Genomic DNA, 27,179 nt, shown 5'->3' with positions numbered 1-27,179 from the left:
ATTCTTTGCTAACAGTCTTGGTAGAAGATCATAGTTTCAGACCTGGCCTGAAGCTAGCTGTATGACATTTTAAAGTCATTTAACCTGTTTGAAATTGAAAGCTCTTTAAATTATCTGCCTGCCCATTTGTAGTTCTGAGATGTTTCTTTTTCTCTGTTATGTTTCTTCTGAGTTGTAATGAGAAAACTTCAGTTGCATATTGTTTAGCTTCTAGTTTAACAGTTGCCTGAGCCTCTTAGCATATGTATTCTTGCCTGTAATGATTTACTTTCAAAAGGTTTTAGTTTGAAATCATTCTAGAGTCAGAGGAAGTTGCAAATAAATGTACACAATGATTTACTTTTTGTCACACAGAGCTTCTAATTTATTTTACTCACTAAAATAATTTTATTCCTGCCGACTGTTCGTGCCACTGAAACAGAACAGGAACTTGCAGAAAAACTCAGAACCCTCTCAGAGTACGAGTGGCAATAACCCATTTCTCTAGTCCAGCTTGCAGGTGGCTGCATGTAATCAGGAAGTCAAAAGCCACAAGCTTGTAACAAGCTCCAGGACCCAATTTACAGCCTGTGTGCTCCTGTAAACACCAGGCCAGTTAGAGCCAAGTGGACTTAGCTCTGACCTGTCACTGACTTTTCTCCTCAATGTAATGCTAAAAATTTAACTTAACATGCAAATGAAACATACCATGTATGAAGTATGGTCTGTCAACTGTACCTGTGGGCCCAACTTTCTGTATTTTCCTGCCCCTATGTGCTAAGATGTCGCCTCTTTTCTGCCTCAGCCCCTTTAAAAACTTTCCCTGGACATTTTTCAGGGAGCTAGCCCAAGGATACTTTGCCTTGTGTTCCCTGCCTTTTGCTCCTGCAGAAGCCCCTGATAAAAGCCTTGCTTGAAACTCCTGTTCGGCCTCTTGTCAATTTCTTTCTTCTTCTTTTTTTTTTAATGTTTATTTATTTATTTTAAGAGAGAGCGAGAGGGGCAGAGAGAGAAGGAGAGAGAGAATCCCAAGCAGGCTCCATGCTGTCAACACAGAGTCCGATATGAAGCTCCATCCCATGAACTGTGAGATCTTGACCTGAGCCGAAACCAAGAGTCAGATTGAGCCACCCAGGCTCCCCGCTTCCCCCCTTGTCAGTTTCTGTTGGCTAGAGAGCACAAGGGTCTGGTTCTGTTAACAACACCACTTCTAGAGTGACTGACTGTCCTAGTAGTTGAACAGATTAACATGACCCAGAGTGAAATTTTTAAGGATAATATTGAAACTTGTATTTTTAGGAATTAAAAAAAAAACCCAAAAGTCATTGAAAGGTTTTTTCTGGGTGAGGAAGTAGTCCTGTACCTCAATTAACGTGGATGGGATTAAGGATGTTTCATCTAGTGATTTGAAGCCAGCATGTATTAAGGCCATGGATTTCTTTTGTCATGGTTCCCAATTAATAACTCCAAATATCTGAATGATATTTTATCATAGTGTGTTATAAATATGCCTTGGATAAGCTCATGGTTGCTTTTGTGAGTATTGGAATCCATTTCTGGTGTTTTTATGTAATGGCTTGAATCCACACTTAGATAGTATATCATATTATAAAGACATAAGGTGTTTAAAGATGGGTAAAGAGTTTGAAAACTGTTAGTATTATATGCATTGTATTGGATAGAATACAATTTGTTTTTCTGTTGTATCTTTTAAAATCTCAAACTAGACAAGGTTATAGACATTTGTATATAGTGTTATCTTGGAGAAAGCTATAAATACTTCATTTTGTATTTGAGAAATCTGAGGGACATAAACAATTAATGGGTAAATGAACACACAGGTTGGATTCAAGGAAGAGAGTGGGAGTAGGGAGACCAGGTAAGAAGGAATTGTAGTCATCTTTCTAAGGTGTGGGGTTAGTAAGGCTGATGAAAAGGAAGGAGCTTTGGGAGATGCTAGATAATTAGTACTTTATTTTTTTTTTATTAAAAAAAATTTTTTTTAACGTTTATTTATTTTTGAGACAGAGAGAGACAGAGCATGAACAGGGGAGGGGCAGAGAGAGAGGGAGACACAGAATCTGAAACAGGCTCCAGGCTCTGAGCTGTCAGCACAGAGCCCGACGTGGGGTTCGAACTCACGGACTGTGAGATCATGACCTGAGCCGAAGTCGAACACTTAACCGACCAAACCACCCAGGCGCCCTGATAATTAGTACTTTAAATAGGTTATACTTTTCTTTATTGAATAAACATGCTTTTTCTTCTTATAATTTCAAAAGTAATACAGGGATTATGAATTACTCATTGTAAAAACAAATTCAAACAATACAGATATAGAGTAGTGCAGGAAATAAAGCCCCAAGTCCTTATCTCAATATTCTCTGGTTCTATTCCATTGTGATAACTCCTTTCAGCAAGTTTGGTATGTTTACTTATGATATTTACATGTTTATTTATGACATTTTGTAGTGTATATGATATGATGTAATATTTCATAAATGCTATAATGCAGTTGATTGAAGTGAAAAGTAAATGTCTTTCCCTTCATCCTACTTCCTATAGGTAACTACTTTAATGAATAATTATTTTATTCTAGAAAATTTTAAACACACATGATAGTAGAGAGAAGAATAATGAATGAACTCACATGTACCCCTTACCCAACTTCAATATAATTTCGTATGTATCTCCTACCTCAGACATACACCGGATTATTTTGATACAAATCCTAGACATACAGTTTTGTATGTGAATATTCTGAATGAATCTCTAAGACATAAGGACTTTAAAAAGAAAGTCTTATCCACAATATGGTTATCACACATACAAAAATTAAGTTTTTCAAGATCATCAAACATCTGTGCAGTGTTAAAATTTCCCTGATTCAGAATTTGTTTTTTTCTATTGATTTGTTGAATTAGGATCCAACAAATCCATACATTTATAAGGCTCTTTATTTATTAAAAAAATTTTTTTAAAATGTTTATTCATTTTTGAAAGACAGAGAGAGACAGAGTACAAGCAGGGGTGGGGCAGAGAGGGGGACACAGAATCTGAAGCAGGCTCCAGGCTCTGAGCTGTCAGCACAGAGCCTGATGTGGGGCTCGAACTCACAAACCATGAGATCATGACCTCAGCCGAAGTCAGACCCTTAACCAACTGAGTCACCCAGGTGCCCCTATAAGGCTCTTTAAATTATAAGGCTCTTTCACCCTTCCACCCCCCCCCCCCCTTTTTGGGCATTTGTTGAAGAAATTCCACTTAATGAAATTATTTCATACATTGATCTACTGAGTGAAGAATGTGACTATTCTTGCATTAGTCTTCCTGTTTGTATATGCTAGACTGAAGCCTCCTCATACTGGATGTGGTTTAGGTACATATGAACATATAGAGACAAGGAATTTTCATCCATGGTCCTTAGGTGTAACCATCTACTTCATTAAATTCACTGAAAAAAATTGACATGCCATCAGATATTATGTTGGATGTATTGAGAGACTTTGTATCAGACTCCAATAAGAGAAGTCTTCTAAGGAATTAGGGAAATTTTGGTTATACTCAATTTTTGCTCAAGTGATGACTTTAGAACCCAACCTCCACTTAGATATGATTCTACTGTGCAGTAAACTGAACATGATTGGAATTGGGAGTAAGGCTGCATGATGGTTTTGAGTTCTTCAGTGTTAATAAATTTTATCACAAGTTTTAGTTTTTAGGACAGATTTGTGGCAGTAATTTCATTTGAGATAATTGCTACATTGTTAAGTGTATATTTATTAGAGTTAATCCATCAGGCATTGAAAGCAACTTTTCCCTCTAATTGTCCTGGTCTGTTTCATAGGTATTCCAATACCGTCTTGGGATTTCATTTGTGTTGGATGAGGGTGGAAAATGGGAGATGAGTGAATGGGCTAGGCTCCAGATGCTTTCCTTCTATTTTCCCACAAAGCACTTTTTTTTTCTTGTGTCTATACCTTAAGATTTCTTTTAAGAAAAAGAGTTAATAGCAAACAGTTGTTTGAAAATGATTGCTGTGTATGCACTGTGTGAAGACTTACATCATTTTTTAGGAAATATATTTTTCCCTTTCATACTTATCAGGTATATTGCTATTTTTTGTATAAAATTATATGGTGTATATATACACACATACACACACAGGTATATATGTGAAGGTCACGTGATTTTGTGATTTGGACATAAAGCTTTTGATTTCCATTACATTTTGGTACCATTTAATTTTTCAGGTTCATTTGTTATATAATATTTGTTTTTCCCTTTTCTGTAGGTTTTCAACAGACCTCACATCTCTCTTCTTATGAAATTATAACTCCTTGGAGATTAACTAGAGAACGAAGAGAAGCCCCTAGGCCCTTTTCAGAACAGGCAAGTTATCTCTTAAGAAATATGTATGTGTTAAAATTTTTTTTTTAAAGATAGGTGTGTTATTTTCAGCAGGGATTGGTTCAGTGAGTAGTGTTGGCCAGTGATTAGTGCACCACCATACATATGGCACTGATATCTGTTGGCCATTACTCTACTTAAAGTGATATATTGATCCTTAGTAGTTTCTTATTTTTTTTAAGACAAATGGTCAACTTGAAACATAACAGAATGAAATAGTTAAATAAAATTCTATGGCCAGTTTAGGATGCTGATTATATAGATTTTTTAAAAGTGTTTTTTAATTTATTTTTGAGAGAGAGAGCGTGAGCAGGGAGGGGCAAAGAGAGAGGGGGACAGAGGATCCCAAGTGGGTTCTGTGCTGACAGCATGGGGCTCAAACTCATGAACTGAGATCATGACCTGAGCTGAAGTCGGACACTCAACTGACTGAGCCCCCCAGGTGCCCCTGATTATACAGATTTGTAACCCTTTTCTCACTGGTGATGGTTACAGTGGTCTTTTCATAATAATAAGAATGAACCTCTCTTAGTTTGTGATAGGAAGAATACTTCGTACTGTATCTTCACAGGCTCTGGAGAATAGTAGTATGTTACATGTATATATTTCATATTTGGGAATGTTTACTCGAAAGTGTTTTATCTCCATTTCAGAAGAAACATTACTGTGCTGTGAACGCTGTAACCCAATGCACAAAAATTATTTTTTATACTATTTTCTCCTACTGTAAAGTTCAGAAAAAATGTTTGGATTTCAACTGATTTTGCCAATTCTTCAACTTTATAGAAGCATAATTTAACTGTACTGTAATTTAACAGTAATAGATAAGGAGGGTTAGAGTTTTGTTAATTATGTCTGAATTGCTGATATATTCATAAAAAGAGGGTAGCTCGAACATTGTGTAGGGGCTGGACCTCGTAAAAAGAACACTGGAGTTGAGAGTCAGGAGCTTTTTGGTTTAGTACCCTCCAAGTACTACCACTAGGGTAGATCATTCAACCCCATTTCTTCTCTATAAGTAAGGAATAAATAACCCTACAATTTAGAATTCTTCCTTGTTTCTGTTTTGAGCTGGACATACTGCCATTGGATTATGTTTTGACTTAGAATAGAATTAATGTATACTTGCTTCATTATTTGTCTCCTCTTCTTCACTCTTTAGCACAGTGACTATGCACACAGATACTTGTGATCATAATAAATGTCATTCATGTGCCTGGATAAATATTTGGAGAAGTAGAAGTGCTGTTTGGGTACTAGGGTTATGGCAGTGAACAAAACAGACAAAATCCATGTTCTTATGGAGCTTCCATTTTAGTGGGGTTGGGGGAGGAGACAAAAAACAAAGAACTAAGGTAGATTGTTGTAGATTACTTAAGGTGGTAATGCGTGCTCTTGAGAAAATTATAGCAGCAGGGTGGATAATGAGTGTTGGATGAGGGTAAGGGTGGGGTAAGAGGGTTTGTACTTTTTAAGCCTGGAAAAGCCTTACTGAGAAAGTGACCCTTGAGTAAAGCAGGGGAATGAGCAATCCAGGCAGATATTTGGGGAAGGAATATAGCATTATGAAACAATCCTCAGACTCTTCAGAATTTTTCTCAGATGACATGATGGTGGTGATTTTATATCATATGACTGACCAAGAGCAGAGAGGATAGAACAGCACATGCCAAAGCTATGTCAATGGAAGGAGCTTAGTATTTTTTTTGTTGTTATTTCTTTCTTTCTTTCTTTCTTTCTTTCTTTCTTTCTTTCTTTCTTTCTTTCATTTTATTTTTAGTTTTCATCCTTTTCTTATTGAAGTATAATTAACATACAGTTTTATATTAGTGCCAGGTATGCAGTATTATGATCCAACAATTTTATACATTACTCAGTGCTCTTCATGTTAAGTGTAGTGACCATCTGTCACCAAACAATGTTATTACCATTTTACTGACTATATTTTCTATGCTGTACTTTTCATTTCCATTGTCTTTTTTGTAACTAGGGGCTTGGTATTTTTGATGCCTAAGTTGAGATCGAAGTAGATCACAGGCTTGCATTCAGATGTGTAAGCAGAGTGCCAGATTCTGTAACTTGGTCTAGGCCTTCGAATTGAGATGTTGATGAGCCCTAGAAGAGGGGATCATGCTATTTCTTGGCAAAATGTTAACTTAGAGTTCAGAGACAGTGAGGAAAATAAGAGAACACTTCTAATAATATTATTTGTTGAGTCCCTCCGTGACTTTCTCTTTTGTTAAAGAGTTAAGGCAAAGTGGAATCTCATGCTTCTAGCGGTCACATTAAATGCTTCCGACTAATGAAGTGGTGAGTTGCTGGGGAAGTTGTTTCAGAGTTGTTTGAGGTAGAGAAGAGGATCCCATGAACTTCAGGATGTGTAAGTGCAAGTTGTCTTATCTTAGTTCGTTGGCTCTGAGATGCTATCCATTGTAAGGCACACTATTGTTTAATATACCACTAATTAAGAAAGAAACAGAGTCCTACCAGTTTGACTGCTCTGCCTTTGTATGATGCATCCTGAATTCAGGAGATGTTCATTTGAGGGGAAAAAAGTGTGATTTAGGATTGATGAAATGTGGTAAGCTGTGTGAAGATACAAAATCATAAAAGCGTACGAATGTCAACTTTCGGATAATTAGAACTAGAGATAATCTCTTGAAACTAAGAAATTCATTTCACTTAAACAAAAGGAAGAATTACTTTATACTGTAGGTAATACATGGACAGATTTAATAGAAATAATCCCTGAAGTTACAGCTGAATTATAAATGAATTTAAGAAGAGTTTAGGTGGACATGGAGATGATTTCCCACAATAAGTTATTAAAGGAAGGTAGGGGTGATCAGTGTGTGTGTGTGTGTGTGTGTGTGTGTGTGTGTGAGAGAGAGAGAGAGAGAGAGTGTGAGAGAGAGAGAGAGAGAGAGAGAGAGAGAATCCCAAGCCCACTTCTGCTGCCAGCGCGGAGCCTGATGAGGGGCTCAATCCCACAAACTGTGAGATCATGGCCTGAGCCAAAACGAAGAGCTGGATGCTTAACCAACTGAGCCACGTAGGTGCCCCTGTCAGAGTATATTTTTATTAAGAACAGTTATAAAGTTCTATAAAACAATTTCAGTCAGTGCTAAATTATTTTAATTCAGGATAATTTCCAGTATCTTATAAATACCTGTTTTTGAAAAGTAATTTATAAGATGGTGTTTTATTGTTTTTTTCTCCTTCTCTGTGCATTTAGGTATCTTATATTATTCAAGCTGAAGGAAAAGAGCATATTATTCACTTGGAAAAGAACAAGTAAGAAATTTAATTTACTTTGGATTTTTGGTAATTTGTTTAAAAATATTATATATTTTTAAGAAAGTATATTTTAAGTAGTATATTTAAATAGTATATTTAGTTAGATATTGTTTAGTAGATGGATAAAAAGGTGAGGATAACAAGAGTAGCAGTGTGGAAAAGCCACACTATTTGGTGTTTCCATTGACATTAGGGCAAGGGAAAATAAATTTACAGAAAGCTGTATTTCAGAAGAAAAGTTTTTAATTGTGATAGGCCCAAGGAACAATTGAGCAAAGGTAAAGAAGTCTTAAATAGTATCAGTCTGCTAGTGCTGCCATAACAAAATACCACAGACTTAAAAAAAGGAAGTTTATTTTCTCACAAGTTATGGAGACCAGAAGTCCAAGATCAAGGTGCTATCTGGGCTGGTGTCTGGCGAGGACTCTCCCCTTGAGTTACAGATGGCCATCTTCTCATGCTGTGTTCACTTACATGGCCTCCTTGGTGTGGGGGGTGAAGGGTGGGGAAGGAGCAAGCTCTCTTGTGTCTCTTCTAATAGGGACACTAATGTCAGCTCAGGACCTCACCCTCTATGACCTTATTTAACCATGATTACTTCCTTCGTGCCCCATTTCCAAATACAACCACACTGGTGGTGAGGGTTTCAAAATATGAATGTTTCTATGGTGTGGGGGAGGGACACAAACGTGTAGAACACAATAGTAGTCTCTCATCTACCCCCCTTTTTAAAAAAAAAATTTTTTTTAACATTTATTTATTATTGAGAGAGAGAGACAGAGCATGAGTGGGGGAGGGGCAGAGAGCGAGGGACACACAGAATCTGAAGCTGATTCCAGGCTCCGAGCTATTAGCACAGAGCCTCGCAGGGTTCGAACTCACAAACCGTGAGATCATGACCTAAGCCGAAAGTTGGATGCCCAACCGATTGAGCCACCCAGGCGCCCCTCATCTCCCCCCTTTTTTAAAAAAAAAATTATTTATTTTTGAGAGAGAATGTGCAAGCGGGGGAGGGGCAGAGAGAGGGGGACAAAGGATCCAAAGCGGGTTCTTTGCTGACAGGCTGACAGCAGCAAGCCCAATGTGGGGCTCAAACTCACAAACCTCGAGATCATGACCTGAGCCAAAGTCAGACACTCAACCAACTGAGCCACCCAGCTGTTCCTCACATCCCCATTTTAATCCCTTCTCTGCATTTTGGCATGTTTTCTCCTAATCCCATCTTGGTAACCTGTGTTCTTTGGCTGTCTTTTTGAAATGCCAAGTTTTTAAGCATGCTGAGTCACCCAACTTTCCTATGGCCTGTCTTCTCCCATCTTTCCCTTTTCTTACGCAGCAAAACTTCTAATATCTTTAGTGAGAGATCCTAGAAAAAAAAAAGCCACATGATAGACCCATTTACAATGAGGTATGAATGAAGGGATGCTAAGTGTTTCTGTCTAAGGAAGTGCTGCTCAAAGCCTAGTCCTGGAACCTCTCCACAGCCGCTGAGAGTTTGTCAGAGATGCCAGTTCACAGGCCTAACTCTAGAATGAACCAGAATTTTGGGAGGTGTCATAGCAATCTGTGTTTTAACAGGATTTCCTGATTTTTTTTTTTTTTGTATCCTCAAGTTTGAGTAAGACTTTTTATCTAGAAGAGGATGTTCACCCAAAGGGTTTGAGTCTCCTTGGCAGAATTTCAGGCAATGTGACAGATATTTTCAGACAGACTTTCTGAAGTCTTCTACTGTATTTGATGGATGTTAACATTTATTGAACACTTTTTGTGTGTGTGTGTGTGTTCCAGGCACTGTATTAGGTACTTTTAGGTATAGTATTTATTTAATTCTCACAAAACTCCTGAAGGATCCTGCTTGACTCCAATGTAGTGATGTCACTATGTAAAAAAAAAAAAAAAAATCTAATAGGTCTAAATATTTTCTTCTCATCCTTCCTGTAGATGGAAATCAATTAAAATTATGTCAATAAAATAATACAGTTGACCCTGGATCAACATGGGTTTGAACTGATGGGTCAACTTATACATATAATAAATATATGTACAATACTGTAGATGTATTTTTTCCTTATGATTTTCTTAACATTTTTTGGCTTACTTTATTGTAAGAATACAGTATATAATACATACAATGTGTAAAATATGTGTTAATTGACTGCTTATGTTATCAGTAAGACTTCCAGTCAGTGATGGCTATCAGTAGTTAAGTTTTTGGGGAGTCAAAAATTATGTGTGGATTTTTGACTGTGTGGGGTGTCAGCGCCCTGAACTCCTGTGTTGTTCAAGGATCCACTGTAGTTCCTTTTTTTTTGCATAGGTTGCATCTTACAAAACATTTTCACAACCTTGATCTCATTTATCATATTGTTAATAACAACTTAATTCTTGAGCAGTGTTTGTTGTCCTCATTTTATGCATAAGAATACTAAGGTTCAGGAAGGTTACTGCCTTGCTCAGTATCACAGTTTGTAATGGTTCAAGCTGGGGCACAAATCCAGGTCATTTGACTGGAAGTCTGGTGATCCAAATATATGTGCTATGTATACTCTACATTACTATGCTTCTTGATTTGGTGGCAAATGGTACTTTTCCAGGCATTTGTTTGAGCGTCTTTGAAAGGTGGTTATCAAAGCTATGATCACTAATGAAAAAAAGTTAGGGTAGATAGCCTAGAATAAAATGGCTCAGATACATTCTCTGTAATAATGGAGAAGTTATGACATTCAATAAAAGAGTGACTATATTGTAGCAAATGCTTATTTTTTCCTTCCATTGCTTCTAGAACAGTGGTCTTAACTCTTTTTGGGTCTCCCTTGAGAATTTGGTAAAAGCCATTGAACCCTTCTTGTGGAGGAGGGTACATAGTCACTTATATGGAGTATTTGGCAGGAACTGGGGGTTGTGGGAAAGAAGAGATCACATCTTTCTCTGCCTGTGAGGAGCAAATTTAAAAATTAAATACAAGGGTAAGTTAAATGAGAGGTTACATGTCACTTTTATTATTGATAAGGGCTGGGTTGGAGGATTTAGCTCAGAATGAAAGCCCAACGGACCTACTAATCCTGAACCCTAGTATTAGGCAGATTTAGTTATTTATGTGAATGCCACATAGTGGCAAGTTTGCTTCTGGAGAAGCATAGTAGAATTCTCTCTCACTGGGTAGGCAGTGACTTCCAAAGAGGAAGATAAGCAGAGCAAAGCAAACTATCTTTCGGATTCACCACTAGAGGGAGACACGTGTGTGTGTGTGTGTGTGTGTGTGTGTGTGTGTGTGTGTGTGTGCGCGCGCGCGCGCGTGCACGCGTGTTGGGGAGAGAGAAGGGGAGACAGTGCAGTGATGAACGAATCAAAAGGACTGAAGACTCCACAGGCTACTCCCAAGTTTATTCAAGTTGGCTTTAATAAAGGTAAATGATACAGTGCATCAGGACAGAGAAAGTGCAGAGAATCAAGGGGTTTGAAAACTATGCAAAACCCCTCAGGGTCCTTTCTCAGTTGCACAGATGTGCTTTGTCTTCAGTTTAACAAACCTCTGAGATAGTGTGTAGCATCTGTTTTCATGGGAGCCCAGGCACAGGTTTACACAAGGGATCTTTTATACTACTCTGGTCATGTAGCCCAAATCAGGCTCTGTAGCTCATTACTCTGCATGCAAACCATCAACAGTACAGGGAAGCTGGTCCCGGCTGCCTCCAGGGGGAGTTTAGAACGTTAAATGGCGTATTCTAAATCACCAGCTAGCACATTGCCTCCCTGACTTGTCCATAATCCCTGGAGATAAGCATAGAGCTGCTCCAGTTCTGCTGCAAATGACAGATTCTTTGCTTGACCAAACTTCAGTCAGGCTGCTGACCTTCTTTCTAGGTGTATCAGTGCACTTTCTTGTAAAATCCAGTTTTGGCAAGAACCCTGCTAAGTCAGTTTGACAAGAACCACCACCTCCCTTGCCCTTGATCACTGTGGACATGTAACCAGGTTCCTCATCCTTTACCATCCCCAGGTGAGGTCTGATCACCCTGGCTTGTCTTAAGCAAGAATCTCTTAGGTTGTGTTAGCTAGAACCCCCCTCACCCCTGAAGTTTCCTCTTAGTAATTTTCTATCCATTGACCCCTCTACCCTGCCCCTTGGCTATAAATTCCCACTTGTCCATGCTGTATTTGGAGTTAATTCTTATCTCTTTCCTCCACTGTGAAATCCCATTGCAGTGGTCCTTACACTCAGTGCAATGGACTCGAATAAAGTCTGCCTTACTGATGTGGTTTGAAATGGGGTTTGGGAGCCAATGGCTGAGAAAGAATTCTTGAGATTTTTTTGGTGCAAAAAGATGTTTTCATTATAGCATAGGAACAGGACCTGTGGGCAGAAAGAGCTGCGTTATAAGTGTGAGGAGTGACTGATTATATAAGATATTGTATGTTCTGGAGGGGATGGTAATTTTAGCATCCCAGGAAATTGAGTCTATAGGTTTCTGAAAGTCTGGCTATTGATAAGATTGCTTTTTTCTTGTAAATCATTAAGACAGTTGCAAACTGATACGGATTTATGTTCTGCATGACTGTGATCTCTATCAGTTGGCCATTTGTTTTTCCCCTTCCTCTGTTCTTGGGCAGCCAGGAGCGCCTGAGGTATGTCACACATATTCACATGGTGGGGGGTTACAGGGTGTTGGCTTATGCTTTGCCCTCAGCTTGCCTTCTGCTCTCTCATCATTACCATCTTTAACAGCGTCATTGAGGGGCACCTGGGTGGCTCAATTGGCTAAGCATTCGACTCTTGGTTTCGGCTCAGGTCATGATCTGGTGATTAGTGAGTTTGAGTCCTGCATTGGGCTCCATACTGACAGTGAGGAGTCTGCTTGGGATTCTCTGTCTCCTCTCTCTGCCCCTCCTCCACTTATGCAAGAGTGCACACATGTGCGTGCTTACTCTCTCTTTCAAAATTAAACTTTTTAAAAAAAGTGTCATTGATTTTTTTTTTTCTTTGGCAGTCATGGTGCCATGACTTAGGTAGGGTCAGATTCATCATTGGACCCTCAGACCTCTCACCTAGGGCCCTAAGTATGTACCTATCTTTGAAGCCTTTGTCTTTATTACTGGCTGATTGATTGGGGATCCATAGGTGAATCTGACTCTTGGATTATTGCTTCAGACAAATGTCTGTTGAAGCTGGTAAGGACAGATTTTGATTTTTAAGATTTGGTTATACTCTCTGAAGCTGGGTTAAAGTCACAAGCTTTTTTGCAAGGTACCTGCTGGGCTGGAGGTCTTCCTGCCTCCTTGTTCTGAGTGGGGAGTGGGGATTATTCCCTGACTTCCTGGGCTGGAAGACTCTTCTTCGTTACTCTCTGTGAGGTCTCTCTCTTCTCTTCTGTTGCATCCCACTTCTCCCAGGGGAATTTCTTGGTCAACTGAAACCCTTTTCTCAAACTCCTGATGACTTTCTGCTGGGCCTACTTCCTTTCTTGTTGGCATGATTTTGCTGAGGATAATTTGGAACTTCGTTGGCCATTTGGGAAACTTGAAATCTCCCCAGATTGACTCCCAATACCTCTCCCTTCCCACTGCTGCTGCTCCTCCTTCCTCCTTTTACCACCTTCAGTCTTCTGCCCTAGTTCCTTTGACTCCTTTGAGATGTTCCTATTCAAGCCCCTGTGTTCTCCATCCCTCTGTCCACCCTTGCTGCCTTTCCCGTCCCACTTCAGCCCTTCGGCTTTCTACAGCCACTGGAATTGTAGGCGTCCTGGCCTCCACTGGGCCTCTTAAGGGAGTCAGGTACCCCTGAGAGCGACTACCTAAGGCTCAGAAGAGAAACAAAAGACTCTTTGGAAATAGAGCTGGATGATTTGCCCATGCATGGGCTGGAAACATCCAGACAGCACTTAGATGACTTCTAATCACTCACCTAAAATTTAGCTCATTGCCTTCATATTACATTATCACAACAAAAGAAAATCTTAAAAAGTCTCCACAGTTATTGGTAGGCAGGTAACCTTAACTTGGTCGATTTGCCAGAAACACAGTTTGGATGAAAAAACAAAGTGGGGATAAACCAGTGAGATTGTATTACTGTTGTACTGACTCATAGCTGAAATTTTGAAATGGAAGCTATAGGATCTCTATTTGTATCTGTCTATATATGTTTATATATATATACATATATATATGTTATACATATATATGTTTATATATGTATATTCTAGATGTGTGGTAGTTTTCTACTTCTGGATGGTATTAACAAATTAATTCATAAAATTCCTTAATGGAGTTCTATTAAAATTGGTCTGGACACAGCGAACACTTACATAAATTAAGTTTTCTTAACATTCAGAAGTATAGAAACTAACCTGTCTTTTGTTTTTTGTTTTTTAAGTTCACATGATCTGGGATGATCTTTGGTAAATAAAGCTAGCTTTAAAATTATTGCTAAACTTATTGATAAACTCTGACTACTTCAGAGTTGTCAGAGTTGCAGATACAAAGTTTTTTTCTATCTCTGTTTACTAGTCAGACAAATTTGTGTCTACTAGATGTTTAAGATTATAAACTATAAATCCAACCTAAAAACAAAATGTATAATAAAAAGGAATTGCTTGGTGCACATCAAACACAGCAGTTAGAAAAGAAAGAAGAATCATGAATAACTTTTTAGATTCTTTAGGATGTTTGCTTCTGTGATTTTTTTTTACTTACTTCATCGGTCAACAGGAAAAATAACTTAAGATGATGGATGGCTAGCTTTGTTTAGTTAATGTCTTATGAAATTTTCATGGGTAATTCAAGTGTAATTATTAAGATCAAGTAAACTAAATAGATATGAATGGAATAAAAGATTATAAATGAACTTTTCATTGATCATTCTGTTTTATGATAGTTCTCCTTAAGAATAGTTTCAAAACCTTTTTCATAACTTTAAACATTAAAGCTATACTAAGTTAAAGATGGATATTTATTGACCATCTAGATCATTTCCAAATTAGAGAAATATTGAGACATTAATTGCTGAATATTAATTTTATTTTACTTTTGGTATCTCATTTTTAATATGGTATAGAAAAGCTGAATATATTTAGGTCTATAAGTAAGTGTGATAAAGTTGTACTATGAAAAAGACATGTCTATAGAAATGATATATTCTTAAACTTGCTATATTATGATAGTATGTTGAGTATGTGATAGGATGTGAGTTTGCAATTGTCTGCTTCCTACTTTCACTGAAAATTTGGGTTTCAGATGGTTAAAAATATAATCAATATATGTAAATGAAACTACTAGGAATAGTAATAGTAAAGAAAAACTGTATTCAGGGAAAGTAAGATGTATTTTTGGTGAGGAAAGTTATGAAGGACGCGTTTTTGTTAAGGGAAGAAGAGAGTAATTTTACTGGAAAGTAGAATGGACTGGTTGTTCCAGAATGAGAAAGAAGAAAAGAGTAGGAGAAAAACTGAATGGATATAAGAAAAAAATTTTGTAAGATTTGTGGAAAAGGAACCTTAGAAAAGGAATCTTTCTTTTTCTGGTCAAAGTTGGCCAAGATTGGATGGATTTATTTGTATTTATTATTAAACAAAATTGTTTTTAATTAAAAAAATTTGCCTTTGTACTAATAGTACATTGATGTAAAACCATTATTTGATTTTCTCTCAGTGTTAAAACAGCAAAGTTTCTTTTGGTTTGCTCTTAATAAGAAGTTGTAAAAAAAAGTTGATTTTCTTTACCTTTTAAGTAATATGCCTGGGAAAACAAGATTTTGTGTTTTAAAATAATTTCTTGTGCTTCATATTATGTTGATCAGTTCTTTGACTATTGAAGAAAACCAGGTCTTCTTAATTGTAAGAGGCTAAGAAGTTTTACAACCATGTAACTTTCTGTGTTTGCCTTTGATATCTTTTAATTGTGATTTTGGTTAAGTGGATGACTAAGGATTGTTTTACAGTGACTGTGATCTTCTTTAGTCAAGTGATCAAACCTTCTGACATGACAACTTCTCCATATCAGATTCTAAGTGAAGTCTTTTTGACCTTAGACTAACTTTGAGATTTCCTAGATGACCCTTGGAAAATCTCATGGGTTTTGTCTCTTATAAAAGGAGAGATGTATAACTAATTACGTGTGATATGTTAAATTACATGGGAAGCATTGTCAAATAAGTGATGATAAGCCTTCTTAGGTTACATGTGTGTGAATATGTTACTATTACAGGTTATTTCAGAAATTGTATGATATTCATAGAAATTTATCAATACTGTCATTGTTGAATTATTACCTTAAATTGCTGTATGTCACAGAAATAACGAAATGTCCTTGTCAATAGCATTATAATGAAATCTTGTCAGATCTTTAACCACAACTATTTTAGGTGTTTTGTCACAGACAGTTACTGTGATTCTTCTCTGAAAGCATTATAATTAGCTACAGGTTAGAATGCTCCTTGATGGCATCACTTAAAAACTTTCAGACCTTGCCATTGGATTGAGTAAGAATGTCAGAACTAATGAAGAAACTGATGGATTCATAAAAACTGCTAACACAAGATTAAGTAGAACAAGACTTAATTACATGGGCCTGAATGAACTGATGAGGATTATTACAATTTTTTTATGACTTTTTGTTGAAACATTCCTGCTTCTTTAATGTTTTGTTTCCCAAATTTAAGGAAAACTTTTTTTAAATTTCTAAAATTTTTATTTTTTTAATTTAAATCCAAGTAGTTAACATATAATGTAATAATGATTTCAGGAGTAAAATTTAATGATTCATCACCTATATGTAACACCCAGTGCTCATCCCAACAAATGTCCTCCTTAATGCCCCTCACCCATTTAGCCTATCCCCCCACCCAACACTCTGCCAGCAACCCTCAGTTTGTTTTCTGTATTTAAGAGTCTCTTATAGTTTGTCCCCCTCTCTGTTTTTATGTTATTTCTGCTTCCCTTTCCTTAAGTTCATCTGTTTTGTTTCTTAAATTCCACATATGAGTGAAATCATACGATATTTGTCTTTCTCTGGCTAATTTCACTTAGCATAATACACTCTAGTTTCATCCATGTGTTACAAATGGCAAGATTTCATTCTTTTTGATTACTGCGTAGTAGTCCATCACGTTTTCTTTATCCATTCATCTGTCAGTGGACATTTGGGCTCTTTCCATAATTCGGCTATTGTCGATAGTGCTGCTGTAAACATTGGGATGCATGTGCCCCTTCGAATCAGCACTCCTTAATCCTTTGGATAAATACCTACTAGTATAATTACTGGGTTTTAGGGTAGTCTATTTTTTTTTTTTTATTAATTAAGAATTGTTTTTTTCATTTTATTCATTTTTGATAGAGAGAGAGACAGAGACAGAGGACAAGTGGGGGAGAGGCAGAGAGAGAGAGGGAGACATAGAATCCAAAGCAGGCTCCAGGCTCTGAGCTGTCAGCACAGAGCCTGACATGGGGCTTGAACTCACAAACCATGAGATCATGACCTTAGCTGAAGTTGGATGCTTAACTGACTGAGCTACCCAGGCGCCCGTAGGGTAGTTCTATTTTTAATATTTTTAGGAACCTCCATACTGTTTTCCAGAGTGGCTGCACCAGTTTGCATTCCCACCAGCAGTGCAAAAGGGTTCCTCTTGCTCCACATCCTCACCAACATCTGTTGTTGCTTGAGTTGTTCATTTTAGCCATTCTGACAGGTGTGAGGTGGTATCTCATTGTGGTTTTGATTTGTATTTCCCTGATGATGAGTGATGTTGAGCATCTTTTCATGTGTCCATTAGCCATCTGGATGTCTTCTTTGGAAAAGACATGTCTTTTGCCTATTTCTTCCCTGGATTTTTGTTTTTGGGTATTGAGTTTGGTAAGTTCTTTATAGATTTTGGATACTGACCCTTTATCTGATATTTCATTGGCAAATATCTTCTCCTCTTCTGTTGGCTGCCTTTTAGTTTTGCTGACTCTTTCCTTCTCTGTGAAGAAGCTTTTTATCTTGATGAGGTCTCAATAATTCATTTTGCTTTTGTTTCCCTTGCCTCTGGAGACATGTGAGGTAGGAAGCTACTGCAGCCAAGGTCAAAAAGGTTGTTTCCTGTTTTCTCCTCTAGGATTTTGATGGTTTCCTGTCTTACGTTTAGGTCTTTCGTCCATTTTGAGTTTATTTTTTGTATATGGTGTAAGAAAGTGGTCCAGGTTCATTTTGTATTTCACTGTCCAGTGTTCCCAACACCATTTGCTGAAGAGACTTTTTTCCATTGGATATACTTTCCTGCTTTGTCAAAGATTAGTTAGCCATACATTTGTGGGTCTATTTCTGGGTTCTGTATTGTGTTCCATTGATCTATGTGTCTGTTCTTATGTCAGTACCATATTGTCTTGATGGTTCCAGCTTTGTAATACAGCTTGAGGTCCAGAATTTTGTGATGCATCCAGCTTTGGTTTTCTTTTTCAGGATTGCCTTGGCTATTTGGGGTCTTTTCTGGTTCCATACAAATTTTAGGATTGTTTGCTCTGCTAGTTCTGTGAAGAATGCTGGTGTTATTTTGATAGGGATTGCAGGAAACCTTTTTCTTTTTGTATATGGAATTGAACCATTGACCTTTTCTCCCTATCCAAGACCTCCAGAAATTAGAAATTTTTAGAGAGTATCCTTATTTTCATGGCAGTGTGGTTTTTTGTGGAAGTTCAGTGAGAATCTGTGAGGATCCAATTGGAAACCTTCGTTGTATTATTAAGGTTTTTGACTGGAATGTCATATTTGAGAATGATATGCATCAAATCAAGTATGATCAGACAGCATTAAGGAGCTAAGGTTGACTTTAAGGAGCCAATTTTATACCTTCCCGTCACCCCACACACCTTGGTAAAATCAGCCTGTACCTGGCCTCTTGCAGGGTTTCCTGCCTTACAGCTGAGTAAGGAAGGTCATTTCTGGCAGGTCCAGGAACCTCTGGGTATTTTGAAAACCTTGAGAAGAGAGGAATTCTCCATACCTCTAGGCACTGCAGGCAAAATCTGATGGCTTCTAAGGCCCGAGAGGCTTTTATTTATTTTTTTATTTAAAAAAAAATGTTTATTTTTATTTTATTTATTTGAGAGAGAGAGAGAGAACGAGAGAACGGCAGAGAGAGAGAGAGAGAGAGAACGGCAGAGAGAGAGGGAGACAGGGGATCCAAAGTGGGCTCTGTGCTGTCAGCAGAGAGCCCTATGTGGGGCTTGAGCTCAGGAATGTGAGATCTCGGCCTCAGCAGAAGTCAGACGTTTAACTGACTGAGCTGCTCAGATGCCCCATCCTGGGAGGCTTTTAGAAGTCCCATCTGAGATTCCTTATGAAATGTTCCAGGAAATGAAACTCAAACAAGGACCTGTGTGGCCAATCACTGTTTTTGCTGCACTTACGTAAATAATCAGGGCAGGTTTAATGAGACTTGACTCACTTGGCAAACAGATTAGTCTTACTTTGATTATCTTTGATAGAAATGAGGGTGCCTGTAGAGAGAATATTTTTGTTTGTTTCAGTAGAAAACTCCAATGTACCCTTGCCAGTTCCATCTTGCACATTTTGCCTTTTTTTTTTTTTTTACCAAATCTGAAATCTTCTGGTTTCCTCCAATATCTGGCTACCACTCTCCAAATTAACATTTCTAGTTTTTCTCCTTTCTGAGTTGGAATCATTGAGAGTTAAAACTGCCCTTTTCCTGAAGCTCTACAAGCAGAAGGTGAACAAATTGATATAAATTTCAAAAAAAAAAATTTACCACAACAGTTCACATATGGGCAACCTTCCTGTCTCTTCTGGTATGGACCATTCAAAAAGTTCACCAGAACGCCTGATGCCATCACCGGGTACATTCAAATTTCCAACCAGGAAGATTTGTCGGATGGACAGTGCCATCCTCTACCATCTAAACATGCTTCGAGAATTTCAAATCTAAAAACCTTGACTGCTGCCCACTGGATTCAGAAACTGAGTTTATTTGTCTTTATTTTCATAGCAACCGTCCTCATTAAATGCCTGACTGCTAGCACCATCCAGCAAATGTCCTTTACTACCAAGTTCCAATAGATGATTCAGCTGGTCCTTAATGAACAAAAGGATTCCAGATTCTGTCTGGATTTATATTGTTCAGAGGAAAGAAGGATGTCTCTTCTTTTCTTGAACAAGAGGGGAGACTGACAAACATTCTTTGCTTGACCAAACCTTAGGCGGTTGAACCTTTTCCTAAGTACATCATCCATGCACTTCCTTATAAAATCTGGTTTTAGCAAGAACCCCCTGGTTTCTGATCCCTCTGGACGTGTGATCAGGTTCCTCATCCTTTACCACCCCCCAGATGATTTCCTATCACCCTGGCCTATCTTCAGCGAGAATCTGTTAGGTTAGTTTAGCCAGACCACCCCTCACCACTGATATTTTCAGTTAGTAATTTCCTATCCACTGACCTCTGCCCCTTGGGTATAAATTCCCACTTGCCCATGCTGTATTTGTAGTTGATCCTTTATCTCTCATTGCAGTGGTTCCTATACTTATCACAGTGGAGCTGAATTTTAAAGTCTGCCTTACCATTTTTAACAAGTGTCACTGAACAGTTGTTTTCTTTAACGAAGATAACCCTGTCTTTTCTCACAATACTGAGCTCCCTTAACATGCAAGGGAGTTCAGCAATCAGCAGTAATTGTTTCCTCCAACTGACACTGATTTTGCCTCTCTACTTACAAGGTTAAAGCAGTGAGTGCTTCTCGTTTATATAGGACTTTTAGGAAAGAGTAAAAGCACTTATTTTTCTACTAAGAAACATGATGAGTACATCATCTAGAAATATGATAAGTACATAACCTTATTTATACTTTTCCTATGAGATGTATCAGAAAAATTTAAAGACATTACTTTTATTTTTTGCAGCCAACATTTTATGACCACTAGAACACATAGGCAGCCTAGCATTCTTTATGAGGAAGCAACGCACATGATTTCAGATTTGAGTCTATTTATGACCTTTTTGTTTTATAATAGCTTTCCCTTTAAATAATAATTTGTCAGATGAAAGTTTTTGTTCCTGTTTATATGTTCTAGGAATATTGCCTTATGAGTTGTTTCTTAGTTGTATGTAGGTAAAATAATTTTAAGTGATATGTTTTATTCCTCTTCCAGCGACCTTTTGCCCCAAGATTTTGTAGTTTATACCTACAACAAGGAAGGGGTTCTGATCTCTGACCATCCCGATGTACAGGTAACATTTTCCTCTTGATCTTATATTGGAATTTAACATAATTATAATTTTACAATTAGTTCTATTCAGGTACAGAAGACTATGTATATACATTGCACAGTCACCCAGGGCCTCTCTTGACATTATAATATATGGAGTTGTTCTGGGAAGGGGGTGTGTGGTGGGTGTATTTACATGGACTGGAGCGCACTTTACAGTTCTCCAGGTCCTCAAGTTGTCAAATGTTTTTTTTTAAAGCTCAAGAAATAATCTTCTATTTATGGTAATCCTTACTCCTTATGAATGCTTGCTATATTTTAAAATCTAAAAAATTGTTTTTGCTGGAAGTTAATCTCCCTGAAAGCATCTCTTACTTATTAAGACATTTGATTTGCCATTAGTACTTAGTAAAGAACAAACACTTGCATGCTGTTATATGTTGTAATTTTTTTACTAAAAATAGTTCTTTTCTAAAGAAGTGTGGTCTTCTTTGCATCAGAGAACAGAGTATTTCTGAAGGCAGAACTGGCCAGGAATACTCAAAATAATTGGTAGTTGCTGAATTTGGCCTTATGCATTATTAAATTAGAGCATAAACATTTTTTGTGTCTTTTGGGAAGAGCATTTTGCAGTCCTTTTTGGCAGTTAGCTATTCTGTATTTCTTTCTTTTGCATGAGTGTCCATGGAAGTCTTTGTTCCCATTAAACATGTGTTATTTTCCTGCAAGCTCTGTAATGTTTGGCTGGGTTGAATTGTTTATGTCAGTTACGCACTTTTGCAGTGCACTTCAAATAAATAGAAGGCAAACCCTTGTTTTAGATTAATTTCACACTGCTTGGATGTAATCCTGGCTCTTTTTTGTTGTTGTTGTTGTTGTTGCTGGCTCTGTCATTTATTTGTTGGTCAAGTTACTTTGAGTTGTTTGTACCTTATTTTCTTCACCTTAAAATGGGAATGATAATTACAACTTCATGGAGTTACTGGAAAGCTTAAATGAGTTAATACTTTTAAAAAAATTGAAGTGTAGTTGACTTACAATATTGTATTTGTTTCACTATATAACATAGTGATTCAAAGTTTATATACGTTATGAAATGACCACCACAACAAACCTAGCTCCCATTTGTCACCATACAAAGTTGTTACATATTGTTAATTATAATCCTTATGCTGTACATTGTGTCTCCATTAAATGAATTAATACCTGTAAGATACTCAGAACAGATAGTCTGACCATTATTAACTCAATAAATATTATTTATTATTATTGAAAATATAAATGCTTAAAACTGCTAAAAATAGATTTCAGTCAATAGAAATTGATGCAACTGTTATCTGAAAGTGTTATTATGGAATTGTGCTTTCTTGGGTGATTGAAAAATACAAATTAAGACAGATGAAGTCTTTTTCTTATTTCTTGGTTTTTAGTATTGTTTAGATAAATGAAAGTATGTAGATTTGAGATACCAATTAAAACCTTGGTACTGGGAATTTTTGGCCTATGGCTAGATTGTCAGATATTATAATGACATTACTTTTGTTTATCAAATGCAATGAAATTACACTGAGTAAACATGAATGCTTTCCCTTATGAGTGCTATTACCTGGTTTTTATCATTCGTGTCTTTCACAAAGGCCATTTTTCACAAAGAAACTAAGTTTTAATAACCACTTTATTCAAGTTTCTGTGTGAAATAAAATTCCAGATTACCATGTGTTAGAACTTTGGGGTACCTTGCAAATGTATTAGCAAGTGTCTTAAGACACTTCTAAAGTTAACTTCTTTAATTAATTAGTACTCTTTGTTCCATATGAAAAGTATATTGACTGCCCAAGGCTTGTGGGCTGTGGCTAGGTTGTTGTTGTTTTTTTTTTTTTTAGGTGGCTCTATAATAGTTCTGTGTATTTCTCCTCTCCCTAGTTGAGTGTTTTGCTTATAGTTTGTGTATTTCCAAAACTGTGACATTTGCACCTTTACTGTAATCATGCAGTTTAACTAGATGTTTTGTAAACTTATGAAATAAGATTTTTAAAGTACATTGGAGCCTTTGGAAAGATTTATTAATAAAACCCAGTTATTTAAAAAATACTGTCAAGTTGGCAGATTAAGCAACCAAGTGATGGATTTCAGTCATGTCAAATAAGAGAGCTTCTATTATAATTGGAACTAGAAACATTTAATTAAAAAATTTTTCTTTTTAACGTTTATTTATTTTTGAGAGACAGACAGAGACAGAGCATGAGTAGGGGAGGAGAGAGGGAGACACAGAATCTGAAGCAGACTCCACAAAGCCTGACGCAGGGCTCGAATTCATAAACCTTAAGATCATGACCTGAGCCGAAGTAGGACACTTAACCGACTGAGCTACCCAGGTGCCCCTAGAAACATTTAATTTTAGAGTGCCATGAGTTACAAGTATTATTACCTCATAGATGCTACCTCATTAGTAATAGTAGAAGGTATTTAGTTTTCTCTGGTGAGAAGAAGACAATATCAAAGCTAGACTTTAACATAAAGCACTAGAAAGAAAAACATTAGTGGTTGTGAATTGCCCCACAATAGAAAAAGTTGTAAAGTGTTGAAATTCAGCCTGTATTTTTAGTGTAAATTGTTTAATTTTTTTTTAAATTTCACCACTTCAGACTTATAGGAAAAGTTGCATGAATAATATAAAACATTCATGCATCCCATTCACCCAGATTCCCCAAATGTTAACATTTTACTGCATTTGCTTTATCCTTTCTTTCTTCTCTATTTTTTTTCCTGAAAGTTTTAAAGAGTATATTGCAAACATGGTATCACTTTACCCTTAAACACTTCATTGTTAATTCCCTAAAAACAAGGAGTTCTTTTATTTAATCAAGTACAATTCTCAAAATTAGGAAGTTAACATTGAAGTGATGCTGTTTTCTAATATACAGACCTTAATGATTTTTCTTTTTGTTTTTGTTTTTTTTTTTTTTTTTTTGGTCCATCATCCCAATAATATACTTTATAGCAAAAGAAAATCCATGTTATTGTGCTGCATTCAGTGGTCATGTCTCTGTAGCCTCCGTTAATCTGGAAATCCTTTGTCTTCCCTTGTATTTCATGACAATAGCATTTTTGAGAAGTATAGGCCAACTTTTGTAAACATCCTGCCATTTGAGATTGACGTTTGCTCGTGATCAGAGTCAGGTTATGTACTTTTGGCAGGAATACCACCAAAGTGATACCGAATGGTCCTCAGTGTATCCTGTCAGGAAGCAGCGGCTGCATTTGTGCTGTTCCTGATGGTATTAACATTGATCATTTAGTTAAGGAATTGCCTGCCAGGTTTCTTTTCTATAAAGTTACTGTTTTTGCCTTTTTAATTAATATTATGGTTAGACAGTTTGAGACTAATATAAATATCCTGTTACTTCTCAAATTTTTACCCACTAGTGTTAGTATGTAGTAGTTGTCTGAATTAATGGTTATGATGGTTGTTAAAATGGTGATTTCTTAATTTCATTAGTGCTTCCGTATGAATTAGTGCTTTCTGTAAGGAAAAGATGTCCCTTCTCATTTATTTATATCAGTGCAGACTCATGGATTCTTACTTTTTCATGAGTGAGATTGAAAATCTGCATGTATGTGAGGGCATTTTTATGTTCTTTTGTGAATTATGTCTTTTGCCCAATTTTCCACTGGGTTTTCTTTTGCTGTTGTCCCTCTAAGATTTTGTTTTTTAAATGGCGGTATAATTGACATACATTTTACTGCCTTAGTTTCAGGTGTACAACATAATGATTTGATATTTGTATATATTGTGAAATGATCACCACTGTAAGTCTTGTTAATATCTGTTATGATAATAGTTAAAAATTTTTTTGTGTTTGTAGTGAGAACTTTTTAAGATTTATTCCCTTAGCAACTTTCAATTATACAATACAGCATTATTAACTGTAGTCACTATGCTGTCTTTAATCTAATTTTGAGTTAATTTTTATGTATGGTGTAAGATAGTGGTCCGGTTTCATTCTTTTGTATGTAGCTCTCCAGTTTTCCCAGGACCATTTATTTTTTTTATTTTTATTTAAAAAAATTTTTATTTTTATTTTTATTTTATTTTATTTTATTTTATTTTATTTTTAACATTTATTTATTATTGAGAAACAGAGAGAGACAGAACATGAGCATGGGAGGGGCAAAGAGAAGGGGAGACAGAATCTGAAACAGACTCTAGGCTCTGAGCTGTCAGCACAGAGTCCGATGTGGGCTCGAACTCAAAAACTGTGAGACTATGACCTCAGCTGAAGTCGTGATGGTCTTCACGACTTAACCAACTGAGCCACCAAGGTGCCCCTCTGGAGGACCATTTATTGAAGAGATTGGTATATTCTTGGCTCCCTTGTCAGAAATTAATTGATCATGTATGTATGGGTTTATTTCTGGGCTCTCTGTTCCATTGATCTATGTGTCTGTTTTTATGCCAACACCATACTGTTTTGATTCCTATAGCTTTGTAATATAGTTTGAACTTAGGGAGCATGATGCCTCTAGCTTTGTTCTTCTTTCTCAAGAAGAGGAAGGAGTGTCTTTATTCTATTTGGTGTTTTTTTGTGGTCCCAGACAAATCTTAGGATTATTTGTTTCATTTCTGTAAAAAATGCCATTGGAATTTTGATAAGAATTGCACTGAATCTGTAAGATTGTTTTGAGTAGTTTGGACATTTTGACAATATTAATTCTTCCAATCTGTGGTCATGGATTATCTTTCTGTTTATTTATATCTTCAGTTTCTTTCATTAATATCTTACCATTTTCTGTGTACAGGACCTTCCTCCTTAATTAAATTTGTATCTAGGTAATTTATTCTTTTTGATGGATATGGGATTGTTTTCTTAATTTTTCCTTCTGCTAGTTCATTATCAGTGAATAGAACCACAACAGATTTCTTTATATTGATTTTGTTTCCTGCAACTTTACTGAAATCATTTGTTAGTTCTAACAGTTTTTTGGTGGGGACCTTAGGGTTTTCTATATATAATATCATGTCATGTGCAAATAGTGACAGTTTTACTTCTTCCTCTCTTCTGTTGGGTTTTTAATCTTTCCTCTTTGATATTTAAGAGTTCTTTATAGCTACTGTATCTCTGATACAAGTTACAAATATTTTTTCCCAGTTTGTGTATTGTGTTTTGACTTTGTTTTTTGGTGTTTCTTGCCATATAGAAGCTTGAAAAACTTTTTATGTAGTAAAAATTATCAGTTTTTTCTTTTATTTAAAAAAAATTTTTTTTTTCAACGTTTATTTATTTTTGGGACAGAGAGAGACAGAGCATGAACGGGGGAGGGGCAGAGAGAGAGGGAGACACAGAATTGGAAACAGGCTCCAGGCTCTGAGCCATCAGCCCAGAGCCTGACGCGGGGCCTGAACTCACGGACCGCGAGATCGTGACCTGGCTGAAGTCGGATGCTCAACCGACTGCGCCACCCAGGCGCCCCAGTTTTTTCTTTTATTGCGTCTATATTTCAAGTAATAGCCTTTCTCTATACCCAGGTTAGAGAAGAATTCACTCATGTTTTCTTTTGGTTTTTATATATGATTTTATTTTTAATGTTCAGACTCTTGATTCATTAAGATTTTATTCCTATGCATGGTGTGAGGTACCGATCTAATTTTATCCTTTTATAAATGTCTAAGTGGACTGAGCACCATTTACTTAAAGGTGCATCCTTGCCGCATTGATTTGAGATGCCACTTTTATCACAAAAAGTTCCATGTGTACTTGGTCTATTTCAAGTCCCCAAATTCTGTTCCACTGGTTGTTATCCCAATGCACCACCAGTACTGTACTGTTTTTTTTTTTTAATTTTTTTTTTTTTGACGTTTATTTTTGAGAGAGAGAGCAGGGGAGGGGCAGAGAGAGAGGGAGACACAGAATTTGAAGCAGGCTCCAGGCTCTGAGCTGTCAGCATGGAGCCCAATGCAGGGCTTGAACTCACGAGCCGTGAGATCATGACCTGAGCCGAAGTCTGACGTTCAGTCGACTGAGCCACTCAGGCGCCCCTGTACTGTTTTAAATATTAAGGCCTTGTGATACATCTTAATGTTGCCTAACAACCACCTCCCCCACCCACCTTAGCTTTTTTTTTTTTTTTTTTGTGCTTTGAAATTGTTTTAAAGAGGACAAGGTCTCATCATGCAGTAAAAAAATCTGATATTAGTAAGTGATATTATGCTTGTGTTTCCACTGGCCAATTTCTTCCTCAAAATTAAGGATAAAGGCTCTTTGGTTTTTTTAAGATGGCTAAATGTAAAACTAATAATAATATAA

At 36.8% G+C, this 27,179-nt stretch overlaps 1 protein-coding gene across 2 annotated transcripts in view; it reads left to right on the top strand.

Annotated features, from left to right (window-relative positions):
* Positions 1 to 27,179, top strand: part of ADAM9 (ADAM metallopeptidase domain 9) — a 151,226-nt gene that overhangs the window by 7,341 nt on the left and 116,706 nt on the right. For both annotated transcript variants that reach the window (XR_006707996.1, XM_045459872.1), the window contains exons 2-4: positions 4,274 to 4,371; positions 7,625 to 7,683; positions 20,818 to 20,896. Coding sequence is in view for 1 of the 2 variants with exons in the window: in XM_045459872.1 (XP_045315828.1) it covers positions 4,274 to 4,371; positions 7,625 to 7,683; positions 20,818 to 20,896 (236 nt within the window). In the remaining variant the exon portion in view is untranslated. The remainder of the gene's footprint in view (positions 1 to 4,273; positions 4,372 to 7,624; positions 7,684 to 20,817; positions 20,897 to 27,179) is intronic.

The sequence above is a fragment of the Leopardus geoffroyi genome, chromosome B1, assembly GCF_018350155.1.
Source record: "Leopardus geoffroyi isolate Oge1 chromosome B1, O.geoffroyi_Oge1_pat1.0, whole genome shotgun sequence".
Lineage (NCBI taxonomy): Eukaryota > Metazoa > Chordata > Mammalia > Carnivora > Felidae > Leopardus > Leopardus geoffroyi.
The sequence above is the reverse complement of the archived record's forward strand: the minus strand, read 5'-3'. Positions and strand labels throughout refer to the sequence as shown.